This window comes from Gasterosteus aculeatus, chromosome 9 (genome assembly GCF_964276395.1).
Source record: "Gasterosteus aculeatus chromosome 9, fGasAcu3.hap1.1, whole genome shotgun sequence".
NCBI classification, from domain to species: domain Eukaryota; kingdom Metazoa; phylum Chordata; class Actinopteri; order Perciformes; family Gasterosteidae; genus Gasterosteus; species Gasterosteus aculeatus.
This window is the reverse complement of record NC_135696.1, coordinates 16200214-16219585: the sequence shown is the minus strand read 5'-3', so window position 1 is coordinate 16219585 and position 19372 is coordinate 16200214. Positions and strand designations below refer to the sequence as shown.

General features: G+C 42.0%; 2 protein-coding genes across 2 annotated transcripts; one reads left to right on the top strand and one right to left on the bottom strand.

Moving 5' to 3' along the window:
* Window positions 1–57: 57 nt before the first annotated feature.
* Window positions 58–9990, top strand: abcg2d (ATP binding cassette subfamily G member 2 (JR blood group)). Its single transcript, XM_040186141.2, has 16 exons — window positions 58–137; window positions 1142–1380; window positions 2248–2307; window positions 2408–2522; window positions 2764–2916; window positions 3007–3164; window positions 3651–3802; window positions 3906–4001; window positions 4429–4679; window positions 6171–6253; window positions 7478–7567; window positions 7951–8072; window positions 8445–8599; window positions 8700–8789; window positions 9101–9213; window positions 9389–9990. The coding sequence occupies exons 2-16, from the start codon at window positions 1163–1165 to the stop codon at window positions 9534–9536; spliced, it is 2004 nt and encodes a 667-aa protein (XP_040042075.2). The 5' UTR covers window positions 58–137; window positions 1142–1162; the 3' UTR covers window positions 9537–9990.
* An 809-nt stretch (window positions 9991–10799) lies between these two features.
* On the bottom strand, window positions 10800–18629 carry pkd2 (polycystic kidney disease 2). The gene is made up of 15 exons (XM_040186140.2): window positions 17290–18629; window positions 17033–17146; window positions 15984–16117; window positions 15347–15597; window positions 15009–15233; window positions 14421–14649; window positions 14160–14330; window positions 13873–14054; window positions 13657–13777; window positions 13447–13545; window positions 13162–13283; window positions 12942–13059; window positions 12662–12825; window positions 12234–12381; window positions 10800–11628 (listed from the first exon to the last, which is right to left on the bottom strand). The coding sequence occupies exons 1-15, from the start codon at window positions 17714–17716 to the stop codon at window positions 11425–11427; spliced, it is 2709 nt and encodes a 902-aa protein (XP_040042074.2). The 5' UTR covers window positions 17717–18629; the 3' UTR covers window positions 10800–11424.
* Window positions 18630–19372: the final 743 nt, after the last annotated feature.

Genomic DNA, 19372 nt, shown 5'->3' with positions numbered 1-19372 from the left:
CTGCACGGTGAGGAACCTTCCCCGCTGTCATCAGCTGACGTTTGGGAACCTGCACAATCTCTCTGCCCTGTTGGTGTGCAGCAGCAGCAGCTCCTGAAGGCTGCAGCAGAATCTCCACGCAGACTTCTCACAGCTCGGTGAGTCACTGCAACCAGGCCTTTTCACTTCTTTGGAACAACATCAGGATTCCAGACGATTGTTGTTCCAAATGTTGATTCTGTGAGAATACGGTTGTTTGAGGGAATACTTATTCATTCAAATAATTCATCTTGTAAAGTTGATTCGCAACAAATGTAATTGAAAAATAATCGACTATTACTTTTGTCAAGTAGAAATGGCTGTTTTCAGCCTCTGAAATAGGATGTTCCCGCTTTTATCTGATATCTTATTATCTTGAAAGACATACATTTTTATCATTTGATTTTAGTAATGGAATTCATAAGCAAACAATTAGTTGATCTAAAAAATAATTTTCCATTTTCTAGTAATAGATTAGACCCTGCCGTTGTTCAAAGCCCTTTTGATGCTTCAGATCCTCAACGTATAGTGGAGCCGCCGTGTTCTTCTGAGTATTGCACATTCTACATAAGTTACATCGTGTAACTCCGTTAACTCTTAACACTAAAAACAAACAAGAATAAGAAAAAGAAGAGGAACCTGTGTGGTTTTTAATTCATTATAGTTCTGTGGTGTTGCCCTTTTTGAAGCTATATGAGATCTATGCACATGCACTTAATGTATTTTTATTTCTGGTAAAAATTTAACCACCTTTTACTTTTTTTTTAATAGTTGCTAAACATCATTACATCTCGTTGGGGCAATCAGGTCTCTATTTATTGACAGGTCTCTTTTTTTAGTCCAGTAAAAAAAAGATGAAGGACAATTAATCAATGAATAGTTTTAATGATGCCATTTGGATTTGGTTTTTGACTAAGTGAGACAAGACTTCTCCTTGTGGGTGTCACTTCACTGCATCCTTAAAACAATTGCACGACGTCACTGCTTCCGTCATGTTATTCCTTTCTCTTAGATGCATGCTCAATTTAACTGCACACGCACGCACGCACGTATGTGCGATTTGTGCCGTGTGAAACCCCGACATGCATTCCTGTGTCTGCGCTGTTTTGCATCGCTCCGGTAGGCAACACGCTCGCTGCATAAGATGATGGAGAGAGGCTGTCACGTCAACATCGCGATGACAGACGACGTTGGCACCAACGGGGCGGCCGGGTCAAAGGTCGTGGCGGCCGCGGACCAGAAGCAGCAGCAGCAGCGCGGCTCCACCGTGAGCTTCCACAGCATCCAGTACAAGGTTCCGCAGAGGAGCGGCTTCTTGTGCAAAAGGAAAAGCGGCCACAGGGGAATACTGTTCGACCTCAAGTCAGTTGTTTAAAAATTGTACATTGTTTAACTTATTTCCTTTTGTTTTGTACTTTTTATCGCTGGCATCTTTCCCTTTTATGTTTTCCCTCGTCATTCACAGACTACAACTCCGATGTCCTACTTGTTGCTTTCTCTGATCATTTGCAGCTGAGTAATTCTGAGCATTTTCTTAGTAAATAAGACAAAAAATATTATTGATAGCAGACATTCTGAATTTAGGAGACCGTGTCAAAGTAACTGCAGGTCAATATGGCTCATTTTGTCCCAATTCAAAGTGGAACAATAGTGAAAAGACTCTTTAAGTGGTTTCTTTCTGGTGATATTAAATCAAACTGACATTTCCCATGAAAGAAAGAATCATTTCACACAAGTTTCTAGGCCTTTTCCCGCCTCAGGGTTAATTAAATGATATTAAGCATGGTTTCTTGCATATAATCTCTCTGGTGCACTAAAGAGCAGTCTGCCAGGGGAACGAATGAAACACCGGCACGTGATCCACGAGTCTTTTCATCCCATTTTAGATACGGACTCTTTCTCGTCTCTCTTTTGTGTAAGGAATTTTTCTTTACGTACAGCTTCCATGACGTTTTTGATTTTTAACCACTCCTTAATCTTTTCATGGATATTATTTTATATTAATGAGGGAGGTACGTTTGTTTAAAGAAAAGTGCAGTAATTAAAGTGATTAATGCGTTTCATCACATGTTCAAGAATCACTTTCTTTTGTTCAGTCCTCACATGAGTGAAAAGGGAAAATCTTGGATTATGAATGCAAAGCATTTAAGTACGCCCTTGATCTTTGCCTTTTCAATAAATTAATCCGTGTTGAGTTGGTTACGGTGAGTGTGTGTCGTCGTCTTGCAGTGGGATTATGAGACCGGGCCTCAACGCTATTCTCGGACCTACTGGAAGCGGAAAGTCTTCGTGAGTATCAAAATGATTGAAAACATTGAAAACGGTCCGCTTTGTCTGTCGGTGTTCCTGTATTTATTGTTCCTTTTTGGTTGTTTTTATTTGAAAAAAGATTCTTGGACATTCTGGCTGCAAGAAAGGATCCTTCAGGTCTCCTGGGAGAAGTACTCATTGACAAAGCACCACAGCCTCCCAACTTCAAGTGCCTCTCTGGCTACGTGGTTCAGGTTCATATCAATCATTTCAATTACTTAAATCTGCATGAACTTTTAGCCCATATTCAAGCTTTTTCACTGAAACGACTTCCCCCAAGGGGCTACAAAAGCACATCAATGAGCCCAAAGACACAAAAATGATTACAGCCGCTTTAAACACTGTTATGTCATCAATTCAAATGAGGAAAGACCACAAAACAGCTGATCTTCCCTTTGACACTTTGACCCCCGAGGCTCTTGTCTCCTCTGACAGGAGGACGTGGTCATGGGCACGCTGACAGTGAGGGAGAATCTTCGTTTTTCTGCGGCACTGCGCCTCTCCAGCTCCGTGCACCAGAGTGAGAAGGAGGCCCGAGTCAACCATCTCATTGAGGAACTGGGCCTCGCCAAAGTGGCCGACTCCAAGGTAGACGTGCACACTGTCACTCGTCTCCCGCGACGCTCAGACCGCGGCGGCGGAGGGTTACGGCCGACCTCTGCGCGTGTTTCCCCTCAGGTGGGCACACAGATGACGAGGGGGATCTCGGGAGGAGAGAGGAAGAGGACGAACATCGGCATGGAGCTGATCATTGATCCCTCGGTTCTCTTTCTGGATGAGCCGACCACCGGACTGGACGCCAGCACCGCTAACTCTGTCCTGCTGCTGCTGAAGAGGTGACAAAGAAGCTGCTCTGCCATTCCTCTGACTTTACTGCGGAGTTCACAGCTTTGTCTGTTCCCCCAAACTAAATCCGTATCTAATTAAATATCATAATGAAATGTTTTGGTTGATGTTTGAGCAAAAGTTACCTTTAAAATGTTTGAATCAAACTTATTATAATCAATATCAACGTCTTAATATAACATTATGATATTAATCACCCCGTACATCAGAATCTACATCACCTACATTCAAAATAAATCTTGAAAAAAACAAAAACACTTCGCTATATCCAATTAAATTAACTAAAATGAAAAACTACAGTCCATGTGTGTCACTTGTCTTTGACTTCTACCGTTTTCAATTATAATGAATGAATTGATTAATATTTAAATGTATTTCATAATTTTCTTTAACATAAGTTTAATGACTTTGTAGTGTGTGGTGTTTTTCTTCATTTTATTAAATTCAATACATATTTTGACTGTGTGTCTTTGCAGAATGGCCAGCGACGGGAGAACCATAATCATGTCCATCCACCAACCCCGATACTCCATCTACCGACTGTTTGACACTCTGACTCTGCTGGTCGGTGGTAAGATGGTTTACCACGGACCGGCGCCAAACGCTTTGGACTACTTCACCGACATTGGTGAGTATGTGGAAACCATCAACGCCACCAGGTGCCATCTAACATCAACGGAACACCGGACCCGCGTTGATATTGGGTGGTAATCCCGTGGTCTGTGCTGCAGGTTACCTCTGTGAGCCCCACAACAACCCGGCCGACTTCTTTCTGGATGTTATAAATGGAGACTTCACCGCCACGACCAAAGCCCGTGGCTCTGAAGGTAACGGCGATTAAAAGAAAAATTCTGTCAGGGTGGTTTTGTACCATTTTTGTACCATTTTATGAAATGTGATGTGTATTATTAGGTTTGTTTATTTGTTTCAACAAATTAACTTAAAAGGCTTTTAAGCCAGATATAAAAGAAACGCAATGAATACAAACACATATATATTCAAAATTGAAAGAGCAACAATACAATCTAGAAATAAGGTCAAACTGAATACATCAGAAAGTTAGAAGAATAATTATACATTAATAGAATCACAGAGAACAGACGTATTCTGCATGAGGACCGGTGTGACGGGCTTAGTAACCACAGTAACGGACCTCAGCCTCAACAAACCTCAATGTAATTCCGGGTCCTTTTTTCATAGAAAAGTATTCCCTGTTCCTACATCTGTAATTTCTCCCCCGCTGTGCATGTCCAGATTTGGACTTTGAGGAGCTCATCAGTTCCAGGCAGAGCATCCAGGAGAGCCTGGTGGAGGAGTACAGGAACAGCAGCTACTCCAGCGACACGAGAGCCGAGCTGGAGCGCATCGTCCAGGAGAGGAAGTGCTTCTCGTACTCGCCGGCTCACGCCATCACCTACAACAGCTCCTTCTGCCACCAGCTACGCTGGGTTCTCAAGAGAACCTTCCAGAACCTCATGCTGACCCCACAGACGTCTGTGGCCCAGGTATGCGTCTCTGTTACTCAGCTGGAACGCGACACTGGTCAGAGGTAAGGTACCTCCACGGTCGCTGGACATATTGCACATGAAATAAAGAATGGCAAATAAGTAACAGAGCAAATACGCGATGAACTATTATTTACTTCTTCAACTTGCCAAATTCTTGTGAATTAGTTCCAGCTTGCAGTTTCCAACTTTTGGCCCAACTCTTTCCAGGAGTTTTGACTTTTGACCTTTTGATAGCAAAAGAAAATAAGCGAATTCAACAAAATGTACGAAGGGAAGGATTCATTTGTTCCATTCTACCTATATGTTTTGGGGGCAGCAGTAACTTTTGTGTTTGAACAACAATATCCCCATTATAACTTTACTAATTCCCGCTCCATAAAACAAGCACTTAATTTTTATGTATTTATTGATCTGAAGTAGATTCTACAAGTGAGTCACATAAGTAAGTAACAGTTCAAGGTTTAAACGGTCTCATAGAGTGAAAATAGCAGAAAAATAATCAATGTCAGTGCTGTTATCATCTTGAACAGGATGCAAAGACATCACTTAGGAGGGGTCGAGACTTAATCCTCTCATTAGTCACCCGACGGCGGCAAAATGCCGTCAGAAGTCTCCTCACTTTAAGAATTATTAACAGTTAATTGGCTCTAAATAAGTCAAAATAATCCTTCAAGAGTGGCTCGAGGTGGCGTGGGCGCCGTAATCGGCTTTGGCGACTGTTGCGACCCAAACTCTGGCCCCCTTGGGCCAGGATCTGAACTGATATCATATCTAGACAAAGCGCCTCGGCTCCGGTCGGCGACTCATCACATGATGCCTTCATGATCCGTCGCTCCGCTGCCCCACTTTCACATGAGGGGCCGCGGGGAATGAGGTGAAAAAGGCTCAACCTTATTAGCTTATCCCCTCACCCTGGGAACCACTTAGTCCCATCACACTCGGCAAATTGTTGGGATTAAAACCTGTGTTGGTTTCACTTTTCTCCCTCGAGATCCCCAGAATCATCCGGGTTTTTTTTTTTCAATCTTATTTAGATTCAAATATAATTCGCGACAGCACGCAATTAGAACCGAGTGACTGACTTCATCGATTGCAAAGAAAGGTGTTAAAATAAACTTTTGTTCAACTCAATAGTTTAAATCTCCAAATATTTTTTTCGTTTAATGATAAATTACATTTACTGACACGGTGTTTCTGGCACCTCTTCTACTTGCACTGTGCAGAAGAAGCTTAACAGAATTATTATGACAACCTTCAAGAGCGTCACGCTTAACAAAGAGCATTCAAAAACGGATGAGTATCAAAGAAATAAAAGGACAATCTTTTTGTTTCATTATCATGTGTCGTACGGTGACCTCACTGAAGGTCGGAAAATACATTTGTTCTTATAAAAATAGTTTGGTTTTTGACCATGGTTGCTAATTTAAAAGGAGACTTTCTAAATGGTTGTCGATGCTCCTATTAAATCTCTTGTTTTTGTCCGTGCAGCTGGGGGTCAACATTTTCCTCGCCCTCGTTGTTGGAGCTATTTTCTTCGGGGTCAAAGAGGATCAGAGTGGGATGCAGAACAGGTGAGAAACCTGCTGAAATAGTGCCCAGTATACAAAACAGTCAACAATGACGAATACCACTGTGCTCAAACATCACCAACTCAACTGTCAGTTAGCAAGAACAATGCGTTGACCAAGACTGTTAAAGGTTAAGGAAAGAAACATTAGAGAAACGTTCCCAAAATGAATCACAAGGTATCATAATTCCTCCCCATTGACAAAGAACTTTTTTTTATTGCAACTGGGCGTATTTCTTAGTGGCTTCAAAAGCCTATTTACTATCTCATTTATGAACATATTTCTTTCTTATTATATCTATTGGCTGGTTATAAACAAATACATTTCTTATTATTAACATTATTATTTATTATGGATCCAATACTATTATGATCTCTATATCTGTTATAATATACACAAAGATATGCTTATTTAATTATTTCTATGAAAACAGTACCTATATAATATATGCATTAAAGTGCATTTTTCTATTTTTTAAGTGAGTCACTTGCTTTTGGGTGTGAATTGTAGAGCAGTTCCTACACGTCTAATCCGCTTAACAAGTTTTATTGGGCACAACCTGGTACTCAGCGAGGCACATTAGACATTTCAACGGTCTCGCTCTTTTTTATGGTTCAGTGAAATATAAGGACTTAATGTCATTATATACATGGTCAATGCGTAGGCAGCGTAGTAGAAACCAGCGTGCCCGGCTTAAATGTCTCCAGTTATCCGGCCCTCCCCCCTTTTCACTGGGTGCAGGTCAAAGTGGATTTAGTTGCCTTTTAAGTCCCTGTCTGTACGTAGGGACACATTGCATTTAGTACCATAATCCCTCTGGAGTCAACTATTGTAATAAGAAAAGCAGAACATGTTTACATGGCATGTTAAACTCAGTAGAAAATTGTATTGTACTTACTTATTTAAGACTATGAACAGAATTTTGAATTTCTCCAAAACGCTTGTCAACCCTTTTTGATTTTCTTTTTGATTTTCCAGCAATTTTATATTACTTCAATAAATACCCATCATGTCAAGCTATTTTCATTGTTTTCAACTCTTCAATCCTCTTATCCTGTTCCCTTTGTCACTGTCTTTTAAATATATACTCTATATTATGTGTGTGCCCTTTCTCTCTTCAGACACCTGGAACCAGTACGTATAGTATTTGTGGAACATGACGTGAAAATGTTGCAATAATGCCACAGAGAGACTCAATGATGAGGTTTTGCTTCTCCGTTCCACCAGGATGGGGGTCCTCTTCTTCATCACAATCAACCAGTGTTTCAGCACCGTGTCTGCAGCGGAGCTCTTCATCATGGAGAGGAAGCTGTTTGTGTATGTAATAGAGGTCGGGGGGGGGTCACTCGGTGTGTTCCAGCGTTAAATGCACAGCAGACTTTAGATAAGGTATTAGATATTTATTATTCCGATAGTATTTTTATGCGGTTGGGGTTAGAAAATGTCTGCTATCCATTCATGAAATCAAATTGCGCACTTTAAGATCCTCCTTCCATCAGGAAGATGTGCGACCATTCACTTTTTTGGACAAGATTGGCATTTTACGTAACATGAAACAAGGATAATCCCAGCCAGTAACAAATCTGTCTTCTGTCAGGAAGTCGTGCAGGACACTGACGTCCTTATGAAACCTGTGTGGATAATTAAAAAGTAATTGGGAAGAAGTGGGCAGGGTGAAGAATTTGATTTTCCTGTGACAGGCACGAGTACATCAGTGGCTACTACCGAGTGTCCGTCTACTTCCTCTCTAAGATCTTGGCGGACATCGCTCTGCGCACCATCACCTCTGTTATCTTCAGCAGCATTGTCTACTTCATGATTGGTAAGACTGTCCGATGAGTTAACTAGTTCATGTGTGGATACTTGGCACTGGATTGAATGCTGAATTTAAATGCACACAACCACATGTCTGTATTTTGTATTTCTTGTTACTTATTAATGTCTCATCATGCCTTTATTTGATAGGCATGAAATTAAGCTTGTTCAAAATGACACCATTTTTTAATAAGGATGTTCGGGTTTTCACCAAAAGAAAGCTAAAAAGCTGCCTCCAGTAGATCGGGTATCGCTTGGTTTTTAGCCCAGCTAATTGCCAAAAATGCTTTTTAAAACCGGCAGTTTTTGATCATTCGCAGCCGGCTGGTCAAAAATACGCATAAAAGATATCTGTGCGTCCGTCCGTCCGTCCACCCAGGGCTCAAATCCACAGCTGCTTCCTTCGCCATCTTCACGCTGACCGTGACCCTGGTGGCTTACACAGCCACAGCGTTGACCATGGCCATTTCGGCTGACCAGAGCATCGTGGCGCTCGCCAACATCTACATGACTATCACCTTTGTTTTTATGATGGTGAGACGCTCACGTGCGCACAAGTGGATTTCAAGCACAGTTGTTGCTGTCGTTGTTGCTGCCGCCGAGGAAGAGGCTTCAGTTTGTGTCGTGTTTTTAGATCTTCTCGGGTCTCCTGGTGAACTTACCCAGCATGAAGGCCTGGCTGGCCTGGCTGCGGTACTTTAGCATTCCTCGCTACGGCTTCGCAGTAAGTCACAAATAATGGGAGGCATTGACACACAATATATATGTGTATATTCATTTTGATGTTTCACATGTGAAATGAATTCTATTAATAAAGAGGAGTTGTTAGGAAATAAATTCAGCACACAGACAACAATATCAAATCTAACACCCATTATACATACAGACATTGATAATAATGCATGAATGGATTAATATTAATGATAATTAATAATTGAATGACCACGTTTCTCCATTGATCATCAGAAATAAGCAAGCAGTCTCAATCAAGAATCTACTGTCTTGGCTTTTATTGATTATGTTGTCTGTGTTCAGGCCTTGCAGATCAGTGAGTTTGTGGGTTTGACGTTTTGTGACGAGGCTCTGATCCAAAACACCAACATGTCCCCTGCTGGGACGAACCGCAGTGTGAGCACAGTCGGCCCGACGTGAGTAGAGCAGCGTGCTGGTTGTAGCTTACTGGTTTATACCACCTGTGACAAACTGGGACTTGTTGAAAAATGTTGAAAGTCTTAAGAAACATTCCTGTTGACTAACACTAGTTAAATCTGCTTAGTTATGGATATTTAATGCGTAAGTGACGTGATGGGGTTGTTCTTTCAGGTGTACGGGGGAGCAGTATCTGGACTACTTGGGAATAGAGCACACCACCTGGGGACTGTGGGAAAACCATGTGGCTCTGACCATTATGATGCTCATATTACTCATCATTGCCTATCTGAAACTCCGCTACATCAAGAAATTTACTTAAACGCGTCATTATGCATCTTTTTTTTTTGTCTTCATTGAACCAGGACAATAGCTGCTCACCAGGTACTTCCCCTCCCAAAATAATAGTACGCCATTATCGAGTTATTAGCGCAGAGTTAGATGAGACCGCTGAAAAAACTCTAAATATGGGAGTATTGATCTTCTACTTCCTCGAGTGTGTCCATGGTTTGCGCTTATATATATTGTGACTGTCTTAAAACTGTGAGGAGCACTCTCTCGTGTGACAGCGGTCACATTGGCCATGACGAGGGATGTTTACGCACATTGATGATCAAAAAGCAGCTTTTCGGGCTGGATAATGTCCTGACTCCACTCCAAAGGGCTTTCTGTTTGGAGACTGATTTTATCGTATGTGTGATCACCGTATCATCACTGCAATACCATTCTGTACAGTTTGTAGCTTTGTCTATCAACAATTAAACTGTTTATCCTGATTTTTGGGGGGTTTTTATTTATCTTTGAGTAGGTAGGAAGCAAGAGCAGGTAAATACTATCTGATTGAGGGGAATGCTGGCAGAATCTAGGAATATCAGATGTGAGCTTTGTTTGATTAAAATATATATATATAAAATAAAAAAGCCTTCCATTTATATCAAGATTTTTTTGAACTTTTAAGTGTAGGTTTTTTAAATGTTAATCTGTCACTTTGTTAAATGTATATGATCGTTTGTCGTTTGATTACAAAACAAACTTATTTTACAGATTGGTGATTTCCTAAGAATAACTATATAATTTGGCATTGATTTGGTTGTGTATTGGTTAGATTTAAATCAGTTGATTACAATTAACTGCGAGTGTGGGAGTATTAGTACAACAGGTCACATTTCTGAATGGATTTTTCGGGTGTACATTTACAGTGATATTTTAATTTACGTGCTGTTTGCGTAAATTACATTTTTATATATTTTTTAATCTATCTACAACTAATTTATAGAAAATGCAGAAGTATTCTAAATATTATATAAGACCAATACAGATTTGTCACTACCATAAACTAATCCTTATTATAAAAACACAGTTCTAAAAACTGTTAATTTCTTTAAACAAGATAGTGTTTTATCACATGTGGGTAATGGTTGAGGAGTGATTTATGGTGGATTATTGTTGCTTTCTTGTTACTCAAAATTAAAAGCCAGAGAAAGTGCAACGAATAACACAAACGTATTTTTTCAAAACACTTTATTTGGCATAACAGATTACAAAAAGAAATAGATTGTAAAAAATGTAAGGCAGAGAGAAAATAATAAATGCATGGGTTTCCCATGAACACTAGATGCACTCCAAATCGAAGTTTGTTTTAAGTTACAATATGTATCATAAAATGATAAGCTATTTAATTGGAAGCTTAACTGGTGTACAGAGGATAAGTAAACATGGCAGAATGTGTCACACTTGTACCTACTGTGTATTAAAATTATGAAAAAAAGGAATCAGCACAATTAACAGAAATGCATTTTTGGTATTTGTGTAAATACTAAGATGGATACAGTAATCAAAAGCAGGTGAGCATATTTCCCATGGAATAATAAAACCATACGCTGCGTATTCAGAATACAGGTGTGGCTGGTGTGTTATATACTGTGACGTAACACTGTACTGTAAATACTTTGTTATTCTTCAACCTTGTTTTCCTTTCATCCTCCTCTTAAGGTAATACTTGATAGTAGCTTTAGTGAGTACGTTTAGATGCCTCACAGAAGAACCCCACTCACTTTCAGTGCATTAAAGTATTGGAGGTAAAGTGCGTTTGATTTTGTCACCTCCTTTTTGTAATACCTCATGAAAATATTATCTCGGTTACTCATCCGGCTGCTGGTACATTACCAGTGGAGAGCTTTTTTTTTTCTCTTTTTGCTGGAGTGGAATCATCACACGTGGCTGCTCCCGTTTGTGCTCATGCCGTCGGTGGACAGGGAGGAGGACGGACGGGGCCGGGGGCCGACGGGAGTTGCGGGCTGTGGGTGGCTGACCTGTGAGACCGTGTCGTCGGACTCGCAGCGTTCCAGTTCCTCCCTCACCAGCCTCTCCAGCAGCTCACTGTGAGCGTCCGCGTCCCGTCCCAGGCGCTCGTCCTGGAAGACGATACCAGATTTGTAGCGCTCGTTTTCATGCACATGAGAAACCAGGTCACGTAACATATCTGACAATGTGCCCAGTTGTTAGCGGATCTGCATGTGCGGTGTAGGCAGCTGATTCATGAAGAACGGCAGATACAGCTCATGCAGCCGGACGGTATTTACATTTCCTGCCGACAACCAACTTAATTGAACATGGCTTTTGTAGGTTAATTGTATTAATGATGTAACATTTAAGAAGACATCTGATTTCACCAGGAAAAATCTAGTTGAGGAAATCAGGTTTTCCCTTTTCTCGATTACAGAAACTGTCTTGCAATGCAGTCATGGCAGAATGTCATCCAGGCGGCTGGAACCCAGTTCGTCAAACTTCTATCACAGTTTTTTGGGACACTTGATGGCAAAAGAAACAAAACAGTGACCTCACCTTTGCAGTTGATATTGCAATCAAGTAAGCAATCAAGTCGCCCATTAACAGACAGACAGACAGACAGCAGCGGATGGGGAGCAACCAAGTTACTGTGTTTGGAGTCCTATTTGTCACCACCTTGTGTTTTCAAACATAAAATTCACCCCCCGACTTTACCTCCACAGCAACTCACCTCCATAACTCCGTCCAGCAGTCTGCCCAGCACGTCCCTTCTTTTCAGTACGGCTCTCTCCATGGTTTCCAACTTCACGATCACAGCATCTATTTTGGACACTATGCTGCCGATTGAGTGCTCCATTCTGTCCACCCGTCTCACCAGCCTGAGAAACACAGAGAGACGTGGGTTCCCTAGTATACTGTATATTATGTACCACTACGTTCATCTTATAAAATGAAGAACCGGGATGTCAAGACGAAGAGGGGGCCTTAAAGAAATGAGTGGAATGGAGGCCGTGTAGAAGAATAAAAATCGGATCATTACATCGTTTAACTATGGAAAGTTTAAACTCGATGTTTTAAAACTGATGGCATCCATATTCATCACATATAGTTCAGCATTAACCTGCATTCAAGCTATGGCATAATAATAAAATCGCATACACTTGAAACTCTTCATAGGAGACACCCCCTGAGCTACTGCCGCGGCGCCGAGAGCTGTGGCCGCTGTCCTCGTCGTCGTCTTCCTCCGAGTCGTCTTGTGTACGAGTGAAGCTCCGCCCGCTGCTGGGTCTCGTCAGCGAATTGCGTTCCAGATCCAAATCCTCCTGCCAAGCGAGCAGAGTCACACGCTGAACATCTGCAGCGCTGTTTTGGCTGAGCGTGACCCACACGTGGGTTGTTGTGTATTTATCCGTGTGTTGCAGTCGGCATCGTCACTCACTCTCTCTTTCTCCAGGTCGTCTCTCATCTGCTGGTGGTCGTTCTCTGTCAGCTCCTGGTCGCCGTCGTGATCATACTTGGCAAAGATGGCCTGAATCTCCGCGTCTGTGTGTCCCTTTCTGAGGGAAAAAAAAACGATGGAAACGCTCTCAGGACACGTCGCTTTGAGATGATATCCTAATAGTGAACAGCGTTTAGTGTTTTCTGAAGTATTTATTCACCCTTTAAGATCCTGGCGGAGTTCATTAAAGTTTAGTTTGCCCCCGGCCTGACGCAAGCTGTCGGAGATGTCGTCGACTGCTGTCTTCTTCAGTCTTAACTTCATCAAAGCTTTGTTACAGCCCTGAGAGAGGAGAATCCTTAGACTTACATTCGGACTTCCTAAACAAATCAGTCAAAGCTGAAAGTAAAACAAAAACTAGCAAACAACAAACGAAACCACTTGCGGGAAGAAACCCGCTTAGCTGATATCCTTTCTAATAAAGAATGTATGTGTAGTTCAATACCTTCTTAAGGAGATCCGTCATTTCCATTTCAGACCTCTGCTGGGACATGTCGGCCTTCACCTCGGAGTATGTGTCGTTGATGATGGCAAGGAACATGTTCTTTACAGAAAGGATAAGAACACGTGTGTCAGTGAGGAGGGGGGGGGGGGGGGGGGGGGTCATGTGAACAAGATGAACAAACTTCAACACAGCAGGCTTCACAATACTCACCATGAGAATAAAGAAAATGAAGAAGGCAAACGTTGTATAGTAAATGGGTCCAAGCACTGGATTTGCTTCCATTATTTCTGAGAACTCAAAGTCTCCCAGAATGATTCGGAACTGGGTAAATCTACGCGGACCAGAAACAACATGTTTTGACAAACAGGACAACAACAGTTGCTTCAGATGTTTGTACTTGTGTGAAGTTGACTTTGAATAACATACATGCTGGCTTGGAAAGTGCTGAAATCGTTGACTTGGGTTCCAAACACCAGGTAGGCCAGTTGAGCGTAGGCCAGGAAGATGATGAAGAACATGATGGCAAAACCCACCAGGTCCTTGGCACAGCGAGACATGGTGCCGGACAGCTGGCTCATGGTCTTATTGAAGTTGATGAACTTAAAAAGCTGCGAGAAATGTGAGAAAAGTGTCAATCGGTAGAAACAGTACTTGTGTTCTTCCACTCCAGGTTGTTCAGCACTGATTATGAACCAAAGTGAGAAGATTTGCACCTTGACCCAGGAAAAAAAGACGATGACTGCAGCCATGTTGTTGAACTGGATCTGCAGGTTGGCCAAAGGCTCAAAAGTCGGGTGAGCAGTGTGGTTCTCCAACAGGCCTTTAAGACGGCTGCTAACCATGGCTGTTCTGGTTATGTTCATAATGATGGCAACGACACTCAACTGAGGAAGGAAGCGGACGGGGAAAACAACAAACTCAAGTCATTTCGGTTAAAAAGGTTGTCCAACGATTATAATACCTACGATACACACCACGACAATGAGAACGTCCAGACAGTTCCACAGGCTCTTGAAGTAATGCAAGCGGTGGATGCGGACCTCCAGCACTTCCTCCACCATGTAGTAGACGATGAATAGGCAGAACGCCACCTCACACAGACCCACAAAGTAGTCCCAGCTGGACACGTATCGTATCAGACGCACTGTTTGGAACTGCCAGGAGGTCACCACCCCGCCAGTAGCAGGGAACTCCACCAACAACCTGACGAAAAAAAGCACAGGTATGTAAATTAAGATTCATCGTGGGCGAAGCCTTCTTTCGCTGTTCAGACTGTAATGGCTAATGAATAACTGTTTTGATAATTCATTATTTAAGTCAGTTTTCAAAAAGTAATACCAGACATTAACAAATGTTTTATTACATTTCTGTTTCCTCTTAAATCTAATATCTTTGGCATTTGAAATGTCAGACAACAACTCCGTAAATTGCCATAATTGTACCGTATCTTCTTTGTATTCTACGCCACGTCAATCAAAATACTCCCATATTTAGAGTGTTTAGATCAAATCAAAACACCTAGAGATAAATGTGTAAAAAGCTGCGTGAATGAAGGGTCTTACCTGGCAATGCAGAAGAGGTTGATGTTCCCATTGTAGACGGAGAAGTCGAGAAACACCGCTCTGGTGCCTCTGTCCAGCCACAGCTGGTCTTTGAGGAACTGCAGTTGGGCTGCCGACTCCTCTTTAGTACGAGACAGGTCTTGGTAGTAGCCTCCACCTCCATATTTAGAAATCTGGCCCACATAACCGCCGCCGTCCATGTCACTCTCTGCTGTGTACACCCACCTAAAAGATTTAACATGTAGACATTTGTTAGTGCAATACATTTGATGCAGATCTAACCTACTTTTTGATAAACTAAGTAATTAAATGATATCGAATGAAATGCATGAACTTACGCGGTTCCAATCTTGGGGCCAAACGAGGCCCTCTCCTCATTGGTCGGGGTGTACATGTTGTAGCAGTCCAGAACCTCGTCTCTCAGATCTTCGTGGACGGAGCAGGACTCGTTTCGGACCTTCAGCTGCCGGAGCCGTGGCACCCCGAGGAGGAGGTTCTCATAGTAGATGAGACTCTGATTCTCCGGCAGGCTCTTGTTGTTGTACCAAACCTCCCAGTACATGCCGTTGAGAAAAGGTCCTTCTGTGAACTATAAGTTGTAGGACAATCAGAATCAATGCACAGAAGAGGTCGGACTGAGGCATTACGAAGCGAGAGATGCCCTAAAGCTGCATCGGTGATTGTTTATCTCAAAGTTTTTCCTATAATCTGGCTGCAGTCCGACTTTACCAATGTGTTTGAGGGTTATAGATGCTGCACCCTTTTCCAATGTGGAGCACAATTTCCCCTGAGTTTCACTACTCAGGAATTCATTTCTGCTCAACTACAACTCAGTGTGCTCACGAAAGCAAATGTGTTTCTGCTACTACAAAATACTCGCATCAGACGGAGATGTGCGAAGGCGTCTTTTGTCAAGATGCAACAAAATAGAAAACATTTGCGTTTTAGCAAACGGTGATGAAATTTGCATTTTACCTTCCAGAAGTCCTCCATGGTGGAAAGGCTTCTAAAAGTGGAGGGGTCCCCGGCGGACAGCGGTGTGTCCAAAAAAAGCTCAGACATGACTTTGGTATAGTAGTACATATTGGCACTCACCATCCCGTAGGTCACTGCAGAGCAAATCACAATATAACATTACTGAGAGGGAAGTTTCTATTAGCACGACGACATTGCGAGCCCAAAGGACATTGCAGAATGACAAAGACAAGAATTAAAAGAAAGTGAATGCTTTAACAATGTGCGCTTTGCATCTGGCTTGACAGTGAAAAGAATTAGAGAAATGAAAAGGAAAACAATTAACGTTAAACTTTATTTAGTTTTGTGCATTGCTATTCTCTGAGGCATTCAGTAATCCCTCAGTGAGCAGCTCTGGAAACTATGTTCAAAAGTCAAGCTACGCTCAGCAGAATGTGAGTCTGCCAGAATATCATTTCCTGATCCGCCCTAAACCATAGCGGAAAAAAAAGAGTCGAAAATGTTACCACAACTTTTCTCATCCCACGCATTTTAAATTTAGGATTTCCATGAATGTTTTTACCATCCCAACATGCAGTCATCAAATTTTATGATGTTGTTGAAATCCAAGCCCCCTGACGAGTGTCCGAGTTCCAATTTCCAGCTGTCAAAACCATTAAGATACTTACACTGTGAGCTTGGAAAATAACTCCAAGTCACTTGGGACAACTGTCACTTTGTTTCTGGAATAACTTTTAGGACACTACATTATATTTTACTTTCTAGATATGTCCCACATCTTTGGGACCTGATCATCAATATGACCTTCTACTATGTATCCGACACATGTCCTAAGGTTTATGTTGTAGTATACATTTTTTAAGTAAGTATTTAATATTGTTAATTCCTTTACTAACAGGACATTATGTAATTGGTAGAGAATGGCATAATGGTCAATTGCCTACTTTGTTTTTGAGACAGAAACCTTAATTGAGTCAGGAGCAGGACGCACCATCCTATTCATAGAATGTCACGTCATTTGAAAGGCTTTTTTTTGGGTGGTTACTTACATATACAAATAGTGATGAGGAATGTTATGTATGTAATCATCTCCCTCAGCACGTTCCTGAGGTACCTCTCTCGACTGCTGTCGCTGTCCTCCATCAGCTCTGTGCCCCACAAAACTGCAAAGAAAGAAATATTACAATTATTTTCTGCCACATACTCAGCTAGATGAGTCCGTGCTACACAACAAATTCACTATAAACATGTTAGACCACAGAAAACGTGTTGTGATTCATGAAGAAATGTAGTAAAAGTGACTAACTTCTGATCCTTTGGAGCATACGCTTCATACAGCTGCGGTGGTCCAGCCGGTCCTGCTGCCGCGCATCCCCGCTCGGGGTCGGGTACAGTCCTCCCCGGGGGATCTGGGTGCTGCTGCCCGCCCCGATGAAACTGCCCGGGCTGCCGCCACCGCCGCTGCCGCTGGAGGCCGTGGACACCGACCTCCTCCCGGGACTCGCCGGAGGCCAGTCGGCTTCCATGATCTCCTCCTCGGGCTCAAACCCCGGGTTATCCCGGCTCCAGGCCTGTCTCGACGGAGGGGACGGGGTGCCGATCACTCCCCCGAGTCCCAGGTCTCGATGCTGGATGTTCTCCATCTCGATGCCGTCGGCCGGGTCGAGGCTGCGGGGCAACCTGCCCGTTTGGCTCCGCGGCGGCTGCTGCGGTCTGACTCGGGATGAACTCATGGTCCCGTTAGCTTCTTTTCTCTTTTGGTGTAACTAACGCGGGTTTATGTCGGCGGAGAAAAAACCCGTTAAAGGTTATGGTGAAAAAAAATAAACTAAACTTCATAAATGTTTACAGCGGCTGAAACATTTCTTCGGGCATTCGCGAAGCTTTAACCGCAAACGCAGAAAAACACACCGGCAGACAGTTTAGGAGATTTGGAGAAATAACGAATCAAGAGAAAGAGGTTACGCGGTGTGTGGAAGTCACACTCGGTGCATTTAAATCATGCTACTAAAACGTCAGCGTTAGTAAGTTTCACTCTCAGCAAATCCGTTAAGAAAACTTTGCAGTCTTCGATTCGTCTAAAACAAACCGATGTCCTCCGTCACAAAGTTTTGCCTTTAAAGTCGTTACCTAATAAGCTATTCACGTTACTGCTTAATTAACTGTTTACATGTCGCCGGTGGTCGCATTAAAATTCCATTTCATGTGTGGAAGAAGAAAGATCCTCGTCTCGTCCCCGGACAGCCATCTTGTTCTCCAACTGCATCTCCGAAAAAAGCTCCTTTTCTCATTTGTCTGGGACTCCGATTAGAAGTCATGGCGTCGCAGTAATGGAAAACACCTCCGCGGAAAACCTTTCTCTTTTTTGACATGTGTTTTGAGTTCGTTTATGTTAAATTCATTTAGAATAACGGTTTAAATTGACGTATTTCTTTTTTGTGCTTTTTAAAAAACATTCCCAATGATCCTAAGTCAGCTCGCATAAGTAATTCTTCTAATTAATAAGTCATTTTTTTAAAGTATTTTAAGCCTCCTGGACATTTTATCTTGACCATTAAGTCTGGCTCTAATTTAAAATACAGGATGAAGATGAAAATAGACGTCAGTATTACACAACCTCTGTATGTTTTGGTCCGCGGTTTCCATGACAACAGTACTTGCAGGTTTAGGAGCTGTTCACTGACAAATGATACCGTCACTTGAAACAAGAACAAGGGGAACACACGAGACTATGCTATGAATTATTTTCACATTTAAAATGTTTATGGTTCATAGAAGAAAAAAACAGGTGCGCTTTCTGAGGTACATTTAGTCATTAGATCATAACATTTTTCATTTCCCTTCACACCAGCGCACAGAAAACAGGCATAACTTTAAGTGTTGTTGATGTGGTGGGAATACTTCGCTTTAACTTTGTCTCCATTATGATGGTCGATTTACTCCGTTCTAATCTAGCCTGGGACACAAGCAAAGGAGTAAAACACAAAGTTATTTTGACCACTTGGTGGCGCTCAACACTTAGACTTGTAAAACTCACTCGCAATAGTGATAAGCTATTTGAAATATGTGGAATATTCCCATTGTTCCATGTATTGGAATATTTTAATTGTATTTAAAACATTCTTCTTTGATACTAAACAAGTACAACAACAATTGTATCTATAGTCGACCCATAACTGTAAAGTGAGCGTTCCTTTTGCATCCTTATCTCCTGGTGTCATCACATTACAAACCACATATTTGTGTATAATACCACAACCTCTAACTTCCCTTTTTCTTGTGTAGTATCTGTGGGTTGTGTGTGCTTCTCTTTCACTCTCTCCATGTTGTTGTTGATTCGTAAGCACATTGTTATATCTTTTTTTATATTCTTATATATTCTTTCAACA